The following is a 19284-nucleotide window of genomic DNA, read 5'->3' as shown; positions in this document are numbered from 1 at the left end:
TTACAAATGAAACAAACCCACCACAAGAGACTAGAATACAAAATCTCAAGTAGTAATATCTATACACCCAGCTTCCACGAAGCACTATACCAAAAAGCACTAACAGCCCAAGTAAGAGCATGCGCATCAGGATTCAAAGGGGAGGGGGTCGCACGTTTTACAAAAAAAAATATATTAAAATAAGCATAAATGAAGATTTTGGTTCGTCCCGCCTCTCCCGAGTGAACCCGGGTCGTGACTGTTCAGCGGGCCACACGTCACGTGACAGTCCGCTATTGGTCACTTTATTTAATTTTTTTTTTAACCAAACGAAAAAAAAAAATTAATTTCTTGAACCGAGCGGTTCGCCGCTGCGCATGCTCTAAGGCCACCCATTTACATCAAAACAAACAGCACAAAAGAACATTACTTAACCCAACCACAGCATGACAAAAAGTAACTAAACAGAGGCAACAACCATCTCATAATCCAACAAAACATTTAACCGAAAACAACATAAGATTGTCGCATGAACATCACAATCATACTTTAATGAATGAGATAGGCGCCTCTATTTTCTTTATGCCCGTTCAGCAAATAAAGGCATCACAAAGCAAATAGATGTGCCTATCTCATTGCTTATATGGTTGCGATGTTACCAAGCTTTTTAAAATAAAATTTTGCTATATTAGAAGGTAAGAAGGCCTAGTTCTACAACAGCCCATTTCTAAACCCACTAAGAACCCATATGAATGAGATACCAAACCGAACCAAGAGACTGAAGGCCAGTAATATGCCTTTCACAGTAATAAGTTTGGAAGATGAACAAAGAAGGAAAGAGTCAACTCCATTGTAGCTTTCAAGAGAGAGAGAGAACCAAAGTTGAATGATTGAACGACACCGAGTTTTGTTGAAAACGGGATGTATGTTTAGCTTTCTTTGCCCTGGGCAAAGGGGTACGTAAGTGTACTTTCTTTGCGGATGACTTTTGAAGAAAGGAATATGTCTGAATCAGCCTGAACCTAAGAAGCATCTCTTTTTGTTAGGACATGAACCAAAATATTTTCTTAAGTTTAGTTTGAATTCAAACAACTTCGTTTGAATTTTATTCGTTTTTCTGTGTGTGTATACATCTCTATTTTGAAGTTTAAAACGGTAGAATAACTCTGAGGTTATTCTTTGGGTTAACTTGAGCAAAACATGTTTTATTAGTGAGGCAAAGTACACGCACGCGTTCTTCCACTTTGGTCCTTTTTTTTGTCTATATTCGCTTCAACTATTTATTCCAAAAGCTGTTACAAATTTGAATGAAAGGGACTTTTAATTATTTTCAGATACAGAAAGCCATTTTTTTTCTTTCTTTTTGAACAGAAAGCCATCTTAATTCTCAAAGTTTAATCCTAGCTTACTTAACAAGAAAAAAACAATTAATTTTCTCATTAAAGAAACGAATTTTTCTTCTTCAACATTGATTATTTTATTTAAATAAAGCAGGTAACCGTGAACAAAAGAATCAAAAAGGCAAAACAAAGAAGCAGAGAGAGAAGTGAGACTTGTGTTCTTGGCTTTTACCGATCAACCAGACCAATCCCTCGCTTTTGGCATCTTCGTCTTTCGTTTCTTATATTTATCTGGCGAGTTCTACAATCAATTCCTTGCTGCAATCACCTCAGAGAGAAAGAGAGAGATGTATAATCAGTTGGCAGTTTCTTCTTCGTCTTCGTACTATGAGTCTTTGAAGCTTTTGGAAGCTGATGTCCAACACGCTAATACTTTGTAAGTCTCTTTCTGGGTTTTGTCTCCTTTCTCCTAAAGTTTAATACTTTACTAAAGTTTAATACTTTACTAATTAGCTGAGCTAGAAAAGTAGGTGAATGTTGAAAACCCAGCTGAGAAAATTTAAGCTATTTTAAGAAACTTTCTGAAAGTTGTTGTCCGCTTGATAAATTTACCAGCTTTTTAGGCTCAGGGTTTACTAATTTTAGGGTCTCTAACGTATGTTTGTGTTCGTTGATGAGAACTTGAGCTTTTATTTTTTCCAGGGCAGAAGCAATTCCAATGGGGAAGAACAATGCACGGCTTCAGATGAAACTAGTTCACAGCAACTTTGCTTCTTTACTGCTCATCTTGTTTCGGTGGATTGATCTTTCTTGCTCATGTCTGCTTCCCCGCTACTTCAACCTCTTTCATGTTCTTGTCTACAAGGTTAGTTCTTAAAGTCCTATTTCATCTCAAAATGTTGTCTTCCTTTTGTTGGGGTTGGCTGAAATTCTCATTTTGTTGACATTTGTTTGTCATATTTGCTTGTTCAGGTTAATTCTGATGGACAGCCTAAGCTTACCGCGCTCGGTAGGAAAGCAACTATCAGTGAGTTCTATGGTAAGCAAACCCATAACCATTGCTTGAACATGTTATATTGTTAAATGTTTTTGGCCATTCTCTTCAAAAGGTTTCTCATTTTCAGTTACTTAGTAGATGCTGCTGGATGTTTGATATGAGTCTTGTGTCTTTTGAAGGTGTGATACTGCCATCACTTCAGCTATTACACAGCAACTTAGACGAGCTGGATACTTCAGACATTGGTTTTGACCTCAAAAGACTCAGTAACAAGATAACAAAAGCGGCTCACAGTCACAGTAGTAGATTCATCAATGCAGGGTTAGAGCGTGAGGAAGAATGTGGAATCTGTTTAGAGACTTGCACTAAAATGGTGTTGCCTAATTGCTGCCACTCAATGTGCATCAAATGCTACCGCAATTGGAACTTGAAGTCTCAGTCATGCCCGTTTTGTCGAGGCAGCATAAAGAGAGTGAACTCAGAGGATCTGTGGGTGCTTGCTGGTGATAACGACGTGGTGGATACAAGGACGGCTTCAAGGGAAGACTTGTTCAGATTCTACCTCTACATCAATAGCCTTCCCAAGGATTACCCTGAAGCTCTCTTCTTGGTTTACTATGAGTACTCAAACCTGATTTAGAGAATCTGTACAAACAAAACTATGTATAGATTTTTGTATTGTATAGAATGTAAAACTGTGTTGCCAAAAGCTTCTCAGCTTTTACATGCTTTATCTATAACTGTGAAATGCTACAAAAAAAAAGCTTGAATACAGCAAAGAATTAAGGCTATAAAAACTCTCTAATTAGAGTGATTGCAATAACTAATGAAGAATCTTTAACAAAAACATACAGTAGTTTACAAATATATATGCTCATCTCCAAAGACAGGTTATCACTAATAACTTATTAACATCATTAATGAGACCGATAATATTTACGAAGCCATAGTTACGCTGACTCAGACGCATTAATAGTAATTTAATAATTACTTTTTGATTTATATGTTTCATGAATTTAAACGATTCTGAGATGCTCCCTCTCTGCAACACTGCACAAACACGAATTGTTACTGACCAGTGACCACTACTGTCTTAAATTGGATCTGTGATCTCTCTCCCTCTAAGATTGTTGATCAATGTCTGTTGTTGATGGTTTGATTATGAGATATGAATCCTCTTTGCTGCATTCCTCCAGTTTCAACCGATGACCGGGCTAACCCGGTTCTCGCCAAACCGGCGGGGAGTCAACCGTGTCAGCTACGTTTCGAACCTCAACCAGGTAGCAACAGCCACGCTCCTAAGCCGTCCTTCTCAACACAAGCCTGAATCCTAATCCTATAGATAACTCATAAACATTGGTGTATTATGTAGATGTCAAACAGAGTTACTGGAGATGATGACAGGTTTTATATTTGGTTGTACAAGTATAAGTAGATCATTTAGAAATCAGAATGATCATCCATTATCCATTTTACAAGCCAATGCTTATGAGTTATCTATAGTTTTTTAAAACTGAATACCATTTGATAAAAGAGTGGATATCATATTCTAATTTTGGAACAAAATGTAAAACCTATAAGAAAAAAAATCAGAGAAAACATGAAGCAAAGTTGTGTTCGGGTTTTGAGACAAAAAAAAGGAAGTAGGAAGAGTGTTTTGGTCAGTTTCATTTCCATGCTTTCCTTCCTCTGAACTGGGTTCCGCTGTTGCTTTTCTTCATTTTCTTGGATCGCTTAGATCTACCAGCCTTTGATCTTATCGCAGCAAGAGGCATATTCTTCTTGTGCTCCTTCTGTTTATTGCTCGATCCTCCCACCTGCATTTTCGTTTTACACAAATCATCAATCAAGCCCAACATCAAATGCTGTAATAATAACCCTTTGCTGTATACGAACAAACATAAAACGGATACCTTCTTCTGCTTGGTGGCAGTCCTGGATTGGTATTTCACTCTGTCCTCCCTACCCGCTTTAACTAACTCCATTCTCTGCTCCTTTGTCAGTTTATGCCTTATGTGAGCCTGTGGATGAGGTAAGAATTATTTAGGATCGTTGAAGTGTGTCAAACATTGTGTAACTTCTTATTATTAACAACTTACTTCAAGTTTGGCTGGATTGACACGCTTCTTACTTAGCTGATCAGAATCTGGAACCTTGAACCCTTTTCGAGCCAATGCAAGTTTTGCTTCCTTCTTTGCCTATATTATTGCATACACAAAAGACATCAATAACGTGAACAGATGAACAGCAGCTTCTCTCTTTCGCATATGTATATATACCTGAAGATCTTTGATTTTTCGGAAGTCCTCATTGGAAAGTATGCCATCGTTTTCATCCAAACAAGGCTGCTCGCTCTTGGCTTCTGCGAACCTCTTCAGTGCTCGTAGGCTTGTATCAGCAGAGAGGAGATTAGCATCGAAATCTACCATCTTCCTTTTCTTCCCCTTGGCCTTCTCTTTGCTTCCACTATCTTCTGCAGAAGAATCAGAGGCTTCTCCATCATCATCATCTTCTTCGCTTTCCATCTCCTCGTTTTCAGAATCAGTCTCGGCTTCATCACTGTCATTCATATCTTCCTCTTCGTCGTCACCCGCGATGGAAGTATCAACATCACTGTCATCTTCAGTGTTGTTCATATCGTCATCAGAATCTTCTTCAGCTTCGTCCTCGTTTCCACAATCATCAGGCACCAGCTCCTCCTGCTCGACATCATCACTGCCAGGCAACTCCACATCATCATCGTCTTCATCAGAGTCACTCTCATGATCACTTTCTTGCAATAACTCAACATTGGGAACATCGCTGAAGACATTAACTTCTCCGAATTGTTTAGGTTTGGCAACGGGACCTCCAGGACGGCCACGGTCTTTTTTCACTAGAAGCGAAGGATTGATCTGAAATTACCACAAAACGCAAATTATAGACATACATCGATTATTTTGTTCAAACGACAAAATCAAATGCTTCTTCTGCTAACCTCTCTGAACAATGCAATGAGGGAACGGGCTCCTGCGGATATGGCCTTTTCATGTTCCTTTTTATACAGAGCAAGATCTTGCAGCAACTCTTCTGTCATCAACTGAAGTACACGATGACACAAGTAAGATAACACACGAATGATGAGAAAATTAAATCAGGAGTATGAACTAGTTTACCTCGGGAATCCTCAGGCACATTTCTCGAATCACATTGAGTCCGACAGCAATAGCCTGGAAGCATAAATGAAAAAGGAAAAATAAATATGGTAGAAGAAGATTTCTACTTGAGTCGTCCCTTGAAGTGAGAGAGATTGAAATCAAACCTCAGGACGTGAACGGTCGTGTACAAACTGATTCACTATTTGCATGAACAGTGGTTTCACAGCATCAGAAGGAACCTGCTCGAGACAAAATAAAATTGGCAAGACTAAAGAATGAGAAAAAGTAACAATGCTTTATATGTGGAAACGTTTCTATACCCCATCATGGCAAGCCTGAACTGCTGCTGCAAGTATTTGTGTAACGTCCTTTTCATGTGGCTGCGTTCAGAACATAGTTTAATTAGCAATAGAATTTTTTAAACAAAATGTTTAGCGGAACATACCTTAGCGTAGTTTTGAAGATAAGTGTAAAAGCTTAATAATTGCAACTTGTGAAGCCCAATTGTTCGTGCAATAACTTTCATCATCATCAACCTGGTCTGCAAATTAAAATATCAGCAGAAAATTATCAGTTCAGAAGAAAAAATTAAAAAGTTGTTACACTTGGTTAAAGGAGGGGGTTCTGAGGTGGCTTAGTCAACTTCCACTGACGAAAAATAGAAAGAATAGTTACCTCAATTCGTTCACTAGTTTTGCCAATGCTCTTGCCAGTCTGAAGACGGGAAAGCAATTTCTCTGCAAATTTCTGTAAAAAGAAGTAAAAAAACTCAATTATAGCCACTCCATACTATCATGTCATGATTACTTTCTCTGCGAAAGGCACACTACAATGAGCTAAGAAGTGAACCTGAGGATCATTTAGATGATTGAGAGGTGAATAAGTTGAAGTGGTGCTCTCGGACGAAGCACGCTGCTTTTTCTTAATACTTTTCATTGCACGTTGCAGTTTCGCTTGCTTCTTCTTCTTGCTAGAAGATGTCCCTTTGTTGTTTGCCTAAGCATCCGAAAAAGAAATATATTTAAATTTAAAAATAAACCCCAAAAAATATCATATAAGTAGAACTTAGTTCCATACTTCTTCATAATCGCTGATAAAATTTTATGTAAAATGTAGTTTACCTTGTAAACAGCCTCCCTGTTAATCACAACATGGTTTTCGGGCTTTGCATCCTCGTCATCGTCGTTGTCTGAAGCATCACTATCATCCTCATCGTCAAGGTTCTCGTAGTCAAGAAGAAACCGAAGGGAAGAAACCATGATCCTGAACAATGTTAAAAAGAGAAGTTCGTAACTCTACCAACCAAATCAAACCATCCTAAAACTCCAAAGCCAGAAGAAACAAGAGAAAGATATACCTAGGTGAAGCATGAAAGCAAGCTTCACAAATGGCAATAGCAACTCTCTCATGTCTATCACCAAGCCAAACCTTCTTCTTTAGAAGCTCACAGAGAGTAACAAGCGCTCTCTTAGCCTTTGTTTCATCTTCTTGCTACAAACCAAAAAACAAACACACCAAGCTAACTATCATCGTTACACGATCCCATGAAAAGAGATAAGCATGGTAACTCGGTCTTAGCCGAAGTGAAATGATTTTCTTAAAATCCGACTCAAATTGGTCTAAACTGTTATAAATCAGTTTAAATCAATCAAAATTATTTTAAATATGTTAAATTAAGAATAATGTTAGTACAAATCCACAAATTTTTATAATTTTTTTTGTTTTGCCAATCTATTTCTTGAACACTAGAGATAAGAGCTTACCTCCAACATGGAGATGACAATCTTCTGAAGTCCCTTATGCCTCGGATCAGTAACACTCATCTTACGAATAGTTTGAACAATGTGAGAAAACGCAAGCTTCCTCAAGTTCCTATCACCAATACACTGAACATCCAGAAACAGAGCCAGCAAATCCTCGATGACAAGACTCTACAAACAAACAATCAAAGCACACACCTTTATATTTCAATCAACCACATAAAAGGACATAACTTTCTATTACAATCAAAATAATTCTCAAGCACACACCTTTATAATTCAAATCAACCACATAAAGCACATACATTTCTACTCCAATCAAAATCATTATCAAGCACACATCTTTATATTACAATCCTTCACATTAAAGCACATACCTTTCGATTCATAAGAAGAATCAACGCCTGAGAGACGTGGTTCCTCAGTCCCGAGGGCATCGCGAGGCACGAGGTGCGGAGCAAATCAGTCAGCTGAGCTGGGAACTCCGCGAGCTGCTTGGGGTAAAAGGGAGTGACGTGAGCTAGGAACATGGCTCGGTCGCCGAGGTCTTTGGCGACGGAAGGGTCGGAGCCGACGGAGGAGAAGCTGAGGGCGGCTTGCTGCTGGAAGAGATCGACGGAGGCTTTGAACTGTTTGTAGATTAATTGGAGCTCTGTTTCGTAGCCATCTGGGTCGCGTTTGATTTTGCCCTGGAGGATGGGGAGGCTGAGCTTCTCGGAGCTCCGGCCGGAGGCCTTTAAGGATTCCGGCGTGCGGCCTAGAGATCCGGACATTTTCGGAGGTTTTTGGGAGAAGATAGAGAAACCCTACGAGGAACAAGTGAGGCGTCTTTTAACTCTTATACCCTTCTCTTTTTTTTATTTACGGTTAGGTTTATTTATTTATTGTACCAGGTCCGGTTTAGGATTTGATTCTCTCTGACACTGTTTATATCGGTTTAGGATTTAATAAATCACAAGATATAATAGCATGATTATTGTGAGTTCTTAAAGTGAAGCTTTTAACGAAATATAAGAATCCGTCTCTTAACTTTTAACTAAAAAAATTAAGAATCGACTTTTAAATAAGATTTTTAAGAACCGATTCTTAACTTTTTTAGTTTAAAATTAAGAGACAAGTATATTCCGCTAAGAACCTCACTCTAAAAACCCTTCAATAATCATGATCGCCTATATCTCATGTTTAGTCTCAAGTCTAGTTAATAGTAGCTAAAAATATGAAATGTTATATTTGTTTTTTTACCATAGTAAATAGAAAAAATATTTCACAAAATTAATATTTAATATTTTTTCGCATTTGAACTGTCGCGTTTGAAAGTTACACCGGTTAAATTGATCGGACGATTCAATTATATTGTTCTTATTGTGGTTCATAGAGAAACAATTCATCATACATAGTGGTGTGCACTCAGTTCTATAGAGAGACCAGACTCTTGAGCTTCCATATCCAGAAGGTACTCAACGTATCCATTATAATTCTAGACTTTCATTGGAAGCAGGAGCGAAAGACGCAAGATTCGTATCAAATTAAAACACATTACAATCTAGTCTACACAATACAGCCACATTACTTTTTGAAGTCTCAACAATCGACAGAGTAAGCGAAAAGGATAATATCACATTATTTATTAGATTAAAACATTTAACTCTTTGTGGTTCAAATACAATCCAAAGCAAACAAAAGAGAGGATAAAAATATGGAGATACACAGACAAAGAAGAGAACGGCTTTGCTTCACAGCACAAGCCAAGAAGACCACAAACTTTTATTATGGAGATGCAAAAAAAAAAGAAGACCACAAACTTTTATTATGGAGACCAAAAACTTTTATTATGGAGACCACAAACTTTTATTATGAAGACCACAAACCATAATAAAGGATAGCAACACACAGACAAAGAAGAGAACGGCTTTGCTTCACAGCACAAGCCAAGAAGACCACAAACTTTTATTATGAAGATACAAAAAAAAAAGAGTAAAGGCACTTTGTTGGTTATGGAAAACTCCATACCTTTTCACAGCAAAGCAAGAAACGTTCTTCAGTGGCTTTATCTTCCCATTGAACCCTTTCTATCCATTCATCATCACTGTAACTGATGACAAGTTCATCACCACCAAGACAACTTCCAGAACTGAGTGGAAGCTTTCTCAGTGTTGGACACCTTTCAACACCAATCTTCTTTAGACAAGGGAAGAGCAGAGGAGTCCTGTATATGCTCCTCAACATCGGTAAGTTACTCAATTCAAGCCTTTCAAGTTTATCAAACGGAGTCTTTGTTCTTCCAGCGTTTTGCTCACCTGTCGTTCTCTTCTCGCTTATGATCTCTTCTACCTCATCTAACCTTTGAAGCTTAAGGTGAGCAAGCTTTGGAACAAACAACAGCCACGTCAGATCCTTAAGGCCATCGCAGCCAGTTATAATCACACTTGAGAGGTTCTTTAGTGTCGGCTTTATCAGAAACGTGTCGTATGATACCCTCCCGATCTCAATCTCCTCTACACCACAACTCTTTATGACGATCTTACGGAGTTGCTCCATTGTTGTTAGCAAAACAAGATATGCTACATGAATATCTCTAATACATACTTCTTCAATAATAAATGCCAACCCCTGAACTCTAGACAACTGCTTCAAATCTGAACTTGAGGAGATGTCTATGTTTAAGCTTTCTAGTCTTCCCAAGTGTTGCAGCTCCTCTATTGTGCTAGCATCAAGGGTAACGTTGGAACCTTGTAGTCTCAATACCCCCTAAACTTGATACATCTGATAACCCATCAACGCTCTTGAGCCTCTTCGTCATTTCCAAATTGAGATGTCTAAGACGTTTCAACCTTCCTAAACCATCAGGCAACCGCTCTATCTTGGTCCGTGACAAGTTGAGATATCGCAAAGCGAGCAAACCTGATATCTCCTCCGGCAATTCCTTGAGCTCATTGAACGACATATTCAAAACAACTAGCTTTGGCGCTGGACTTCAATGGGGTCAGCAACCCCCATCTGCACACACACCTCTCGGGAGCGGGTGGTGAATGCTATTTTGCATTTGTTTTTCTTTGTAGGTGATGGGACTCCTATCTTTGGTAAGTCCACTTTCGTCCACACATCATCCAGCAACAACGTGAATCTCTTGTCCTTCATGAAGTTGTGTATATCATTGGCCTTCTTGCCTTGAGCTCTTCCATGTCTCTCTGCATAGCTGCTAGATTCTCCTCAAGAATCTTAATGTGACTCGCTTTGAAGCATGAAAGGCAAGAAACATCTCTCAATACTTGATCACCTGACAAGGGAACAGAGAAAAAACTGAGACCTAAAACAAACCATTTCTATACTCTTTTTAAACTATTTCTGTCTAACCAAAAACTGAGGTCTTGTATTTTATAGTTATCAGTAAGTAATAACAAGCCGTTTATTGGATTCTTTTGTAGTAAAGCTGAGACCTAAAACAAACCAAGTCTCTTAGGTCTACTTAAAATATTTAGACAAACTATTAATTCAGTAAAATATTATTCTCTCGAAGAATTTGCATAAAACACGGATTAGGAAGTTACAATTAAGATCAGGAATCAACTACGAAAGCCAAAGAGGAGTAGGTAGAATTATAAACCATGCGAGTGTTGACCAACAAGCTCAGCTAAAGCAACTTAACTGCCAAAAACTACGCAGTCTAAAGCACTTCATCGACGAGACATCAATTTAGTTTTCAATCAATCGAGATGATTTGTCTTAATTCAACATCAGAGAGATATAAGAAACTTAATGAGATAAGAACAATAATAGCTAAGGACTATCATAACATATATGTTTTAAGGGTTTTAGAGTTTATGTACCGTTGATTTAATATCCCTTGAGTAGAGGCTAGGAGCATGGCTCGTAGCCACATCAAGCTCAGTCTGCAGTTTTGCCATAAAGCTCTTGCAAAAGAAAACATAACAAGTGTAATCAACAATTGTTTTCCTTGAGACTAGCCAACAAAAAAAACCTCTGATTATTTCGTTTCTATCCACCATATGCAACAACTTAATAATATAAGTACAATACAATACAAGTTAAGGATTCTCATCCAACAGGCAAAGAGCTTGGATACGCTCATTTAGCCTTTGCAAGCTATAACGATTGGCTTAAGAGCACTAACCTTAGCTTAGAAGAAGAAAAAAAAGAGTGGTCGCAGAGAAACATGTAGACTTTCCTAAAGAAAATGAAAGATGGTCCTCCTAAAGTTCTTCACAGAGACAATTCATCAGACGAGTAGTATGCACTTGGTTCCACGAGTTGTCATTAAATGTTGCAAGCAAAAGCAACAAGATCCATAATGAAAGTATCTATTATAATTTATCAACCCTAGACCCACAAACTAAACACGAATCCAGAAACCATAGTAACAGTCTAACAGAGACATAAACACCATCACAATCTGTTAAGTAAAGATTTTTTTATTTGGCGGCGGGTAAATATAGCCGTTTCCTTTCAATGGTTAGCCTACTGATGTGTTTTAATCTGACGAACCAAATTTTGCCACGTTACAATTTGGCGAACGGGAATGGCAATCTTTTGCTAGGGACAAATTATGACAATTTGTTTTTGTCAAAACTGGGAATAAATGATGATTTTAGGACAAACCGAGATTTAACACAGTTTAAAATCAAGCTTTTTCATAAGACAAATTTCCTAGATAATATGAGTGATCATGCAAACCATCCACATAATCATACAGAGGTAGAAGAAACAGAGTAGGCAAAATACAATTTCAGAAGAAGAAAAAGAGAGAAACAGAAAAACAGTTTAGAAGATCATGTGGGTCGTACATAAAGGTAAGAAACGGAGTCTTGTGGCATCGTCCTCCCATTCAACTCTTTCTAACCATTCTTTATCATGGCACTCTATGACCAACTTTTCACTAGAAAAAAACACTTGCAGACCACCATTAACACATTCTAATTCAAATACAATCCCAAAAAAACGGAAAAAGGGAGGAATGGCAATATTTTTTTTTTTTAAAGTATAGCAAACACAAAGAGTAGATATTGTGAAAACCTGGTTTGCTTGAAAGAGTTGTTACTCTCTGAGTACAAGGGCATGAGCTAATTCTCATAGTTTACAAAAAGAGGAATACCTCTTGTTGTTCCTTAGTAAACATTAGCATGGACGGGAAGAATCACATTGCTCAGTCACACTGTTGATGTTTTTCCTTCACTCCAATTAAACTATTTTCACACAGGAAACTGAAAATTCCACGAAAATTTTATGACAAAACATAAGAGACAGTGGTAAAAGGGAGAGAAACATAACACTTCAGAGTTCATATCACCTGAACCTGAATGAAGGTAACAAGAAAATTTCTCAGGTTTGGAATTTAGACTCCAGTTACCGATGAGAAATAGACTCAGGACTAAGTGAATCTCAGGTGTTCCAGAAAAAAAAAATTCACTGAGCTAATTTATCAACACGTGGTGTGCACTTGGTTCCACTAGCTCACTCCCAGCTAAAGTTAACTCGAACTCAATCTCCTAAGCAATTGGATCGATGAAAGTACACATCTATAATGATAAACCGATCCAAAAACTCTTGTTTTAGAAAAAAAAAAATGAGGACCAACTGCTTTTCATTCTCTTGTTTTGTTTCTTTGTATCTGTTTTTTTCTCTGGCGGGAATTTACGACCGTTGACTTTGTATTTGATCCGGCGATTCAGATGTTGCCACGTGTTTTTGACGATCAATCATTGGCTCATGTTCTTATTTGGATTCAGATACATAGTGGTGTACAGAGACGAGGTTCATATCAAATCAAAATACATTTACATTTGAAGTCTCAACAATCGACAAAGCAAGCATGAAAAAAATTGCATTGTTCATTACAATAACATTAACAAAGAAGACCACAAACTTTTAGCATAGAGATATACAATAAAACATAAAAAAAAAACTTTGTTCGTTATACATTTTGAGAGCAAATCAAGAAACGCTCTTCAGTAGCATTATCTTCCCACTGAACCCTTTCTAACCATTGATCTTTACAGTAAGTCTGAAACTTGTCATTAGTCTTTGCAACCAATAATGATTGGCTTAAGAGCACGAGCCTCAGAAGAAGAAGAAAAAACAGTAATCTTGATCTCAGGTGGTGGCACAAATTCAAAGAGAGACATTTATTAGACTTACAAGAAAACGAAAGACGGTCTGGAAACAGGGTAGAAGAAAGAGAGTAGGCAAACGCAATTTCAGAAGAAGAAGAAAAAAGAAGAGAAACAGAACAATAGTTTATAAGATTATCCGGTTTTCAAGTCCTACATAAAGGTAAGAAACGGAGTCTTGTGGCTTCGTCCTCCCATTCAATTCTTTCTATCCATTCTTTATCAGGGCACTCTATGACCAACTTTTCAACGTTAAGGACGCTTTTAGAATTCAGAGGAAGCTTTCTCAGCTTCGGACAGTCACTGCGTATGTAGAGTTTTCTCAGACGTTGAAATGGCAGAGCATTCCAGTAGATGCTCTTCAGCTCAGGCAAATCGGTCAAGTAAAGAAATTCTAGTTTCTGGAAAGGAATAATAATATTATTCTCTAAAACACTCTCAGCTTTCTCTTTGCTTATTATCTCCTCTAGTTGCACTGAGTCAGCCACACGAAGATGAGCAAGGTTCGGAGCGAACAACAGCCACGTCAAATCCTTTAGACCGTTACAAGATTGTATATCTACTTGAGTGAGGTTTGAGAAGCATGGACTTGACAGGCTTTTGTTCCATGGTGTCTTCTCTATCTTTATCTCCTCCAACATTTCACACCTGCGTATGAAGAGTTCACAGAGACCATCCAAAGATGGCAAAACTATTACTTTTACTCGCTCTTCCCCAAACAACTCCTCAATACGAACATGTTGGATGCATCTTCCAATTCTGGGGTCATGGAACAATTTCTCCCCAACCAAAGTACTTGACGAGATACTTACGGTTATATACTCTATATGTTGTAAGAGCTGCAGCTCCTTCATGAGGCTCATATCTAGCCGCACTCTGCAACCTCGTAGCTTCAGTGTCCTCAAGCTTGACAATCCTGATATCCCTTCTAAACTCTCAAGGCTCGTCCCCTCCAAATTCAGATGTGTTAGCATTTTCAACCGTTCTAAACCAAAAGGTAATTCTGATATCTTTGTCCCTAACAAGTTAAGGTATCTCAAGGAAACCAGATTGCACATATCCATTCGAAATCCACTGAGAATACAATCTGATAAATCCAAAACCAGAAGCTTTGGCATAGACTGAAAGAATACATCTGATATCTCTTCCAGAGAGCGGTTTTCTCGAAGGTTGAGAGTTATAAGTTCAGGACACTCAGGTCTCCCAGATATGGTTTGAATATAATTTTCCATCAACGAAATTCTTCTCACATCTTTCCAGTTCTTCACTTTGGGTATTTCACGTATCCCGGCACGAGCTTGTACGATACATCTTTCTTTATTCTTTCCTAGATCCGAAGCTATCCACATGGCCATCTCCCGCACCACATCATGCATTTTTACATATTCTTCGGCTGCGTATCTTATTTCCTCAACCAACAACAAACATGCACGGACAAGGGTCCCGAGTATCTCATAACCTTGGTTCATTGCCCTCTCTCTACCTTCCTTCTCATCTATGAACCCTTCACCTATCCAGTACTCTATCAGTTCCTCCTTATAAATGAGACCATCTTCAGGAAACAGAGAGCAATATAGAAAACATGACTTGGTCATCTCACCATCCAAACTATCGTAGCTAAACTTCAATATCGGAAGAATCTTATCTTCCATGCCTGAAAACTCTGTCGCAGATGAAGTCAACACATCAACTGCTCGACGCCACTCTTGTACTGAGTTTTTGCTCGCCATAGTTCCACCAATAACATTAAGTGCCAATGGTAGGCCACGACATTTACCAGCGACTTTCCTTGCGAGCTCGGGAATGTCTTGGTGGCTTCCCAACGTGTTTTCCCCGACTTTCTTTTTGAATAAATCCCAGGCTTTGTCCGTGTCCAGACAACGGACTTCGATCGGGTCATCAACCTCCATGCCTCCACACACATCTCGAGAGCGTGTGGTAAATGCTACTTTGCTTCCATTTACCCTGCTCGGATATGGGACTCCAATCGTACTTAAATTCACTTTCTCCCACATATCATCCAGAAACAACACAAACTTCTTCTTCCTAAGAACGTTGTGGATGTCTCGAGCTCTCTTCATCTCACTTTTCTCGTCCCACTCTTTCCCCACAAGGCCTAGCTTTTCACCGATGCTCCCTTGAATCTTATGGACTGTTGCATTTTGTGACACCACAACCCATATCACAGCCTCGAATCCATGCCCTCTTTCAGAAAACCTATTGTTGATCTGCGTGAGAAGGGTGGTTTGCCAACCCCACCCATACCATACAGACCAACAATCCCAACTCTATCTTCCATCAGACGGTTCCATAACATTTCGAGCATTGTTTCCTGACCAACTATGGTTGGTTGGATAGGCAACTCTTCACCCTCCGCTATAGGAGTTTCATCAGTCACCGCATTAAATTCTCCCTGAGAACTAAGACTCTTGACTTCCTCCAGCATACCCGTAACTCTTTTCCCATAAAGATAACTCTTTTTCACATTTTTAGAGTATAATCGACAAAGACACAACCTTTCAAGCTCGAGCTCACTAGTACTAAGAAGCTCATTATATTGGTTTTCCATTGTGAGGATACTCGTAAGCCATACCTGGACTTGATCAAGCCTTCGGCGCTGTCCAGTAAACTCTTCTCTCTCTACCTTCCTTTGAACATCATCTCTCTTCGCCTTGAGAGCTCCCATGGCTTTCTGGAGAGTCAGTAGATTCTGGGGGAGGTTGTGGATATAACTTCCTTTGAGGCATAGACATTGGAAGACTTGATTCACCACTTGATCACATGACACTGAGACAGAGAAACAGCCTCCCATTGATGCACAACACAAAGAGAGATAGAGAAGGAAACATAAGCTAAACAATTATTAGAAGGGAAGGAAATGGAAGATAAGGTTTTGTGGTTGTTGCTGTCTTAACACTTTAAGACCAAGCAAAAAAGATAAGGTTGTTGAATAATCAATACTGTCTCCGGGAAAGCAAAGAGTGCAAAAGTCCAAAGGTGCTACTGTATCTCCATCATCGATATCAAGATACTTAAGCCTACCCCTTCAGAAGTGTTAACCCTTTCTTACATTATGGAACATCCCACTTATATAGTACTTAATTAGCACAGAAACTTTATAAATGCTAGAACTATTGGAAGATTGATAATCGGGAACAAATCACATAGAAGCTCTATAAATTAATACTCGATAAATTAATAATTTTGATAAATTTATAAATTTTTTCAATTCCGAATTAGCCGGTTCACAATATAAAATAAATTGATAAAATAATATTTAAAAAAAAAATCTTATGTAAATATATGGTCTCATTAAAATCATAAATTAATAATATATTTATATATATATTTCATATGAATACAAAATAACATATTGTTGTTTTAATATACATAACGAAAATACCTCTATTTGGGACGGTGTGTGCAATGAAAGAGAAGAAGAAACATAATAAGGGAAAGTGCAAGACAGGTGTTTTGGCTCTTTTCTTGTCATTGCCTGTATGATTGTGTTTTCTTGTTTCTTTTGTGTGCTGGAGAATCATTTTGCAATAGTCTTATTTATAGATGGAGAGCGTTGTGAGGAGTAAAATGTATTTGTCATTAAGAAATGTTCTTACTTTACTATTTCATATATCATCAATTATAAGCTATGTTTTAAGTTTTAACATTTACGTTAGTATAAGAGTTGCCTTCTTTTCCATGTTGATCAACGTATGATATACTAATATAAGATTTTTAACATGAGTTACTTTGAAGACCTAAAACGTATGTAACTGCCATCCATATCTACACTATGAGAAGTCTCATAAACTAAAATCAACCTTGCGAGATCGGTCTAGAGAAGCATCAACTTGAGCAGTATATTTACCAAACCGTCTTCTCAAATGGATCAAATCAATATTCACCGTTTAAAACAACGAATCAAAGTTCAAGTTGTTGAGTCATTAGCCATGTTAATATTTCTGATATAATCAAAAGAGTGAACCACATTTTGAATGTACATATCAAACTGAAGAAATGTCCATATATAGCTTGAAGGATAATGTTTTTTGTTTCACGGCAAGTTCATGACATTAGGTGTATATATGAAACAATTATATACATTTTAGGCGAAGGATAATCAACAGTTTTCTAAAAGTAAAGTAGACTATCAAATAAATTAACAAAGTCGAAATATAACCTGGAACGCAGGTCTATTCTATTTCTAAGATAAATTAAATTTAGTCTAAAGTGATTATAGATCTGACAACACACCTTTTTCACAAATTAAGAGAGACTTAAAAGTGTTAATCAACAACTGTTGAAGTTTAACCTACGTCCAAGTAATTACTCTCCTTTTGTGTGCTTTGTCATAATCACAAGATTTCCCAAAATAAATATCGGCCTAAGTTTAAACCCAAACTACTAACTTTGGTGCGTAGGCCCATTAGTATTGGGAACTAGTATTACACTGTTCTGATTTAAACCGACCGGTTCTTCGTAACCGCGGGTTTTATTTTCTTTGACTCATGGAAACGACATCGTTTGGCGTTGATATTACGCTTCCTCGTCCCCATTGGGCTCGCGCTCTACACAGAGGGTGCTGCTAAATTCTTGGATTCAAAGGTCTAGAAAACAAAGGCATGAACTTTATCGCTTCCGAGAGAGCGAGACGATCTCCTCTGTAAATTGATTCTCTCTTTTTCACCAGTGAACCAACAATTAAGTTTCCGACATCTCATTGTGAACTTCGAAACTCAGATGCGTGTGGTGTGTGGCTTGATTCAGCTCATCAGCGAGTTGGGTTCCTTTAGGGTTTCTCAAATTTCGATTCTTTTTGGGGTTTTTACTATTCTCTCTCTGTTTCAAAGTTGGTTTATTTTTGCCTTTGCAGGGGTTGGTTTTTGGAACCTCCTTGTCCGAGAAGTGTCGATGGGATTAGCATCGACCCTGAGCCTAACTGGAACTTCGCTAGCTTACTCTCTGAAATCGAGTCTGTTGAGAAGAGCTCAATGTCTTTTCAAAGTTTCCTCAGCCTCTCACTCACACAGCCCTTACGGTATATATACATCTCTCTCTCTTTTGATTCAGTGTTTTAGCTCTTTTTGAGTTCTGCATTGTGTGGGGGTTTGTTTAGTATAATATTAGAAAGTAGAGAACTGCTTCTCATGTTACGTTGGTTTGTTTAAAAGGATGGGAAGGAGAGGTGGAGGATTTTTGTAATGCGTGTATCAGAAGATGAGATGGAGAGTGATGTAGATGAAGAGAGTGAAGAAGAAGAAGAAGAAGAGCATCGTCAACTCTGTACGAAAGGGACACGTTTTGCCTGTGATGAATCTGTACTGGAGGTGATTACTACCAACTCTCCCTTGCTAGCTTGTTTCAAAATTAGGGAAGACTTCTTCATGCTGTTTTAATCGTAAGTTCTTGTTCATACAGTGATGAGTCTGATGATGAGTTTGACTCTGAACCCGAGTCCCTTTCTGTTGAGTAAGATGGGTTTGGCGGAGAGTGGCCTGTATGAGGTGATCAACGACCACCAAACCGAAGTTAAGGTGAGGCAAATAGATACTTGTTGGGTGGTTGTATTTTGATTGGTATATAATACTGGATGATAATTTGAATCTTTTGATAACAGGAAGATATTAGGAGTCAAGTATCAGTTGTTGAAACGGAGATATTGCAAGAGATTGAACGTCTCGCTCTGCAATAGCCCGGTTGAAAGTATAAAGAAACTAGAAAAGAAGTGGAGCGTAAACTTGATCTTCAGTACCAGCGAAAAGTGTAAGCTATTCTTTCATGTTTTTCCTTCAGTGTCTGGCAGGTTTTTGGAAATAAATGAGTTTTTTTTCTGTTGCTGTGTTCTAGTGCTGAAGCCTGGATACTCATCTGACTGCAATCCAACGTGAACATGAATCAAATCGCAAATAGAAGAAAGGAAAATAAGGAGCGAGGAAGCTCAGGAGG

General features: G+C 38.2%; 3 protein-coding genes and 2 pseudogenes across 3 annotated transcripts; 2 read left to right on the top strand and 3 right to left on the bottom strand.

Annotated features, from left to right (window-relative positions):
• The first annotated feature begins 1448 nt into the window (after positions 1-1448).
• LOC125602912 (E3 ubiquitin-protein ligase AIRP2-like) lies at positions 1449-3088 on the top strand. The gene is made up of 4 exons (XM_048774252.1): positions 1449-1755; positions 2022-2184; positions 2292-2358; positions 2496-3088. Exons 1-4 carry the CDS (start codon positions 1667-1669, stop codon positions 2954-2956), a joined length of 780 nt encoding a protein of 259 aa, XP_048630209.1. The 5' UTR covers positions 1449-1666; the 3' UTR covers positions 2957-3088.
• A 751-nt stretch (positions 3089-3839) lies between these two features.
• LOC125602911 (protein SDA1 homolog) lies at positions 3840-8042 on the bottom strand. The gene is made up of 15 exons (XM_048774251.1): positions 7591-8042; positions 7217-7384; positions 6811-6944; positions 6575-6716; positions 6303-6449; positions 6129-6200; positions 5899-5994; positions 5774-5833; positions 5618-5692; positions 5472-5525; positions 5294-5395; positions 4596-5210; positions 4416-4514; positions 4230-4337; positions 3840-4133 (listed from the first exon to the last, which is right to left on the bottom strand). Exons 1-15 carry the CDS (start codon positions 7984-7986, stop codon positions 3984-3986), a joined length of 2418 nt encoding a protein of 805 aa, XP_048630208.1. The 5' UTR covers positions 7987-8042; the 3' UTR covers positions 3840-3983.
• Positions 8043-9205: 1163 nt separating this feature from the next.
• LOC125602910 (probable disease resistance protein At1g12290) lies at positions 9206-9751 on the bottom strand. The gene has a single exon (XM_048774250.1). It carries the CDS (start codon positions 9749-9751, stop codon positions 9206-9208), a length of 546 nt encoding a protein of 181 aa, XP_048630207.1.
• Positions 9752-12970: 3219 nt separating this feature from the next.
• LOC125602913 lies at positions 12971-16270 on the bottom strand (annotated as a pseudogene).
• Positions 16271-18078: 1808 nt separating this feature from the next.
• LOC125602909 lies at positions 18079-19101 on the top strand (annotated as a pseudogene).
• Positions 19102-19284: the final 183 nt, after the last annotated feature.

This window comes from Brassica napus, unplaced genomic scaffold (assembly GCF_020379485.1).
Source record: "Brassica napus cultivar Da-Ae unplaced genomic scaffold, Da-Ae ScsIHWf_3028;HRSCAF=3815, whole genome shotgun sequence".
NCBI lineage: Eukaryota > Viridiplantae > Streptophyta > Magnoliopsida > Brassicales > Brassicaceae > Brassica > Brassica napus.
The sequence above is the reverse complement of the archived record's forward strand: the minus strand, read 5'-3'. Positions and strand labels throughout refer to the sequence as shown.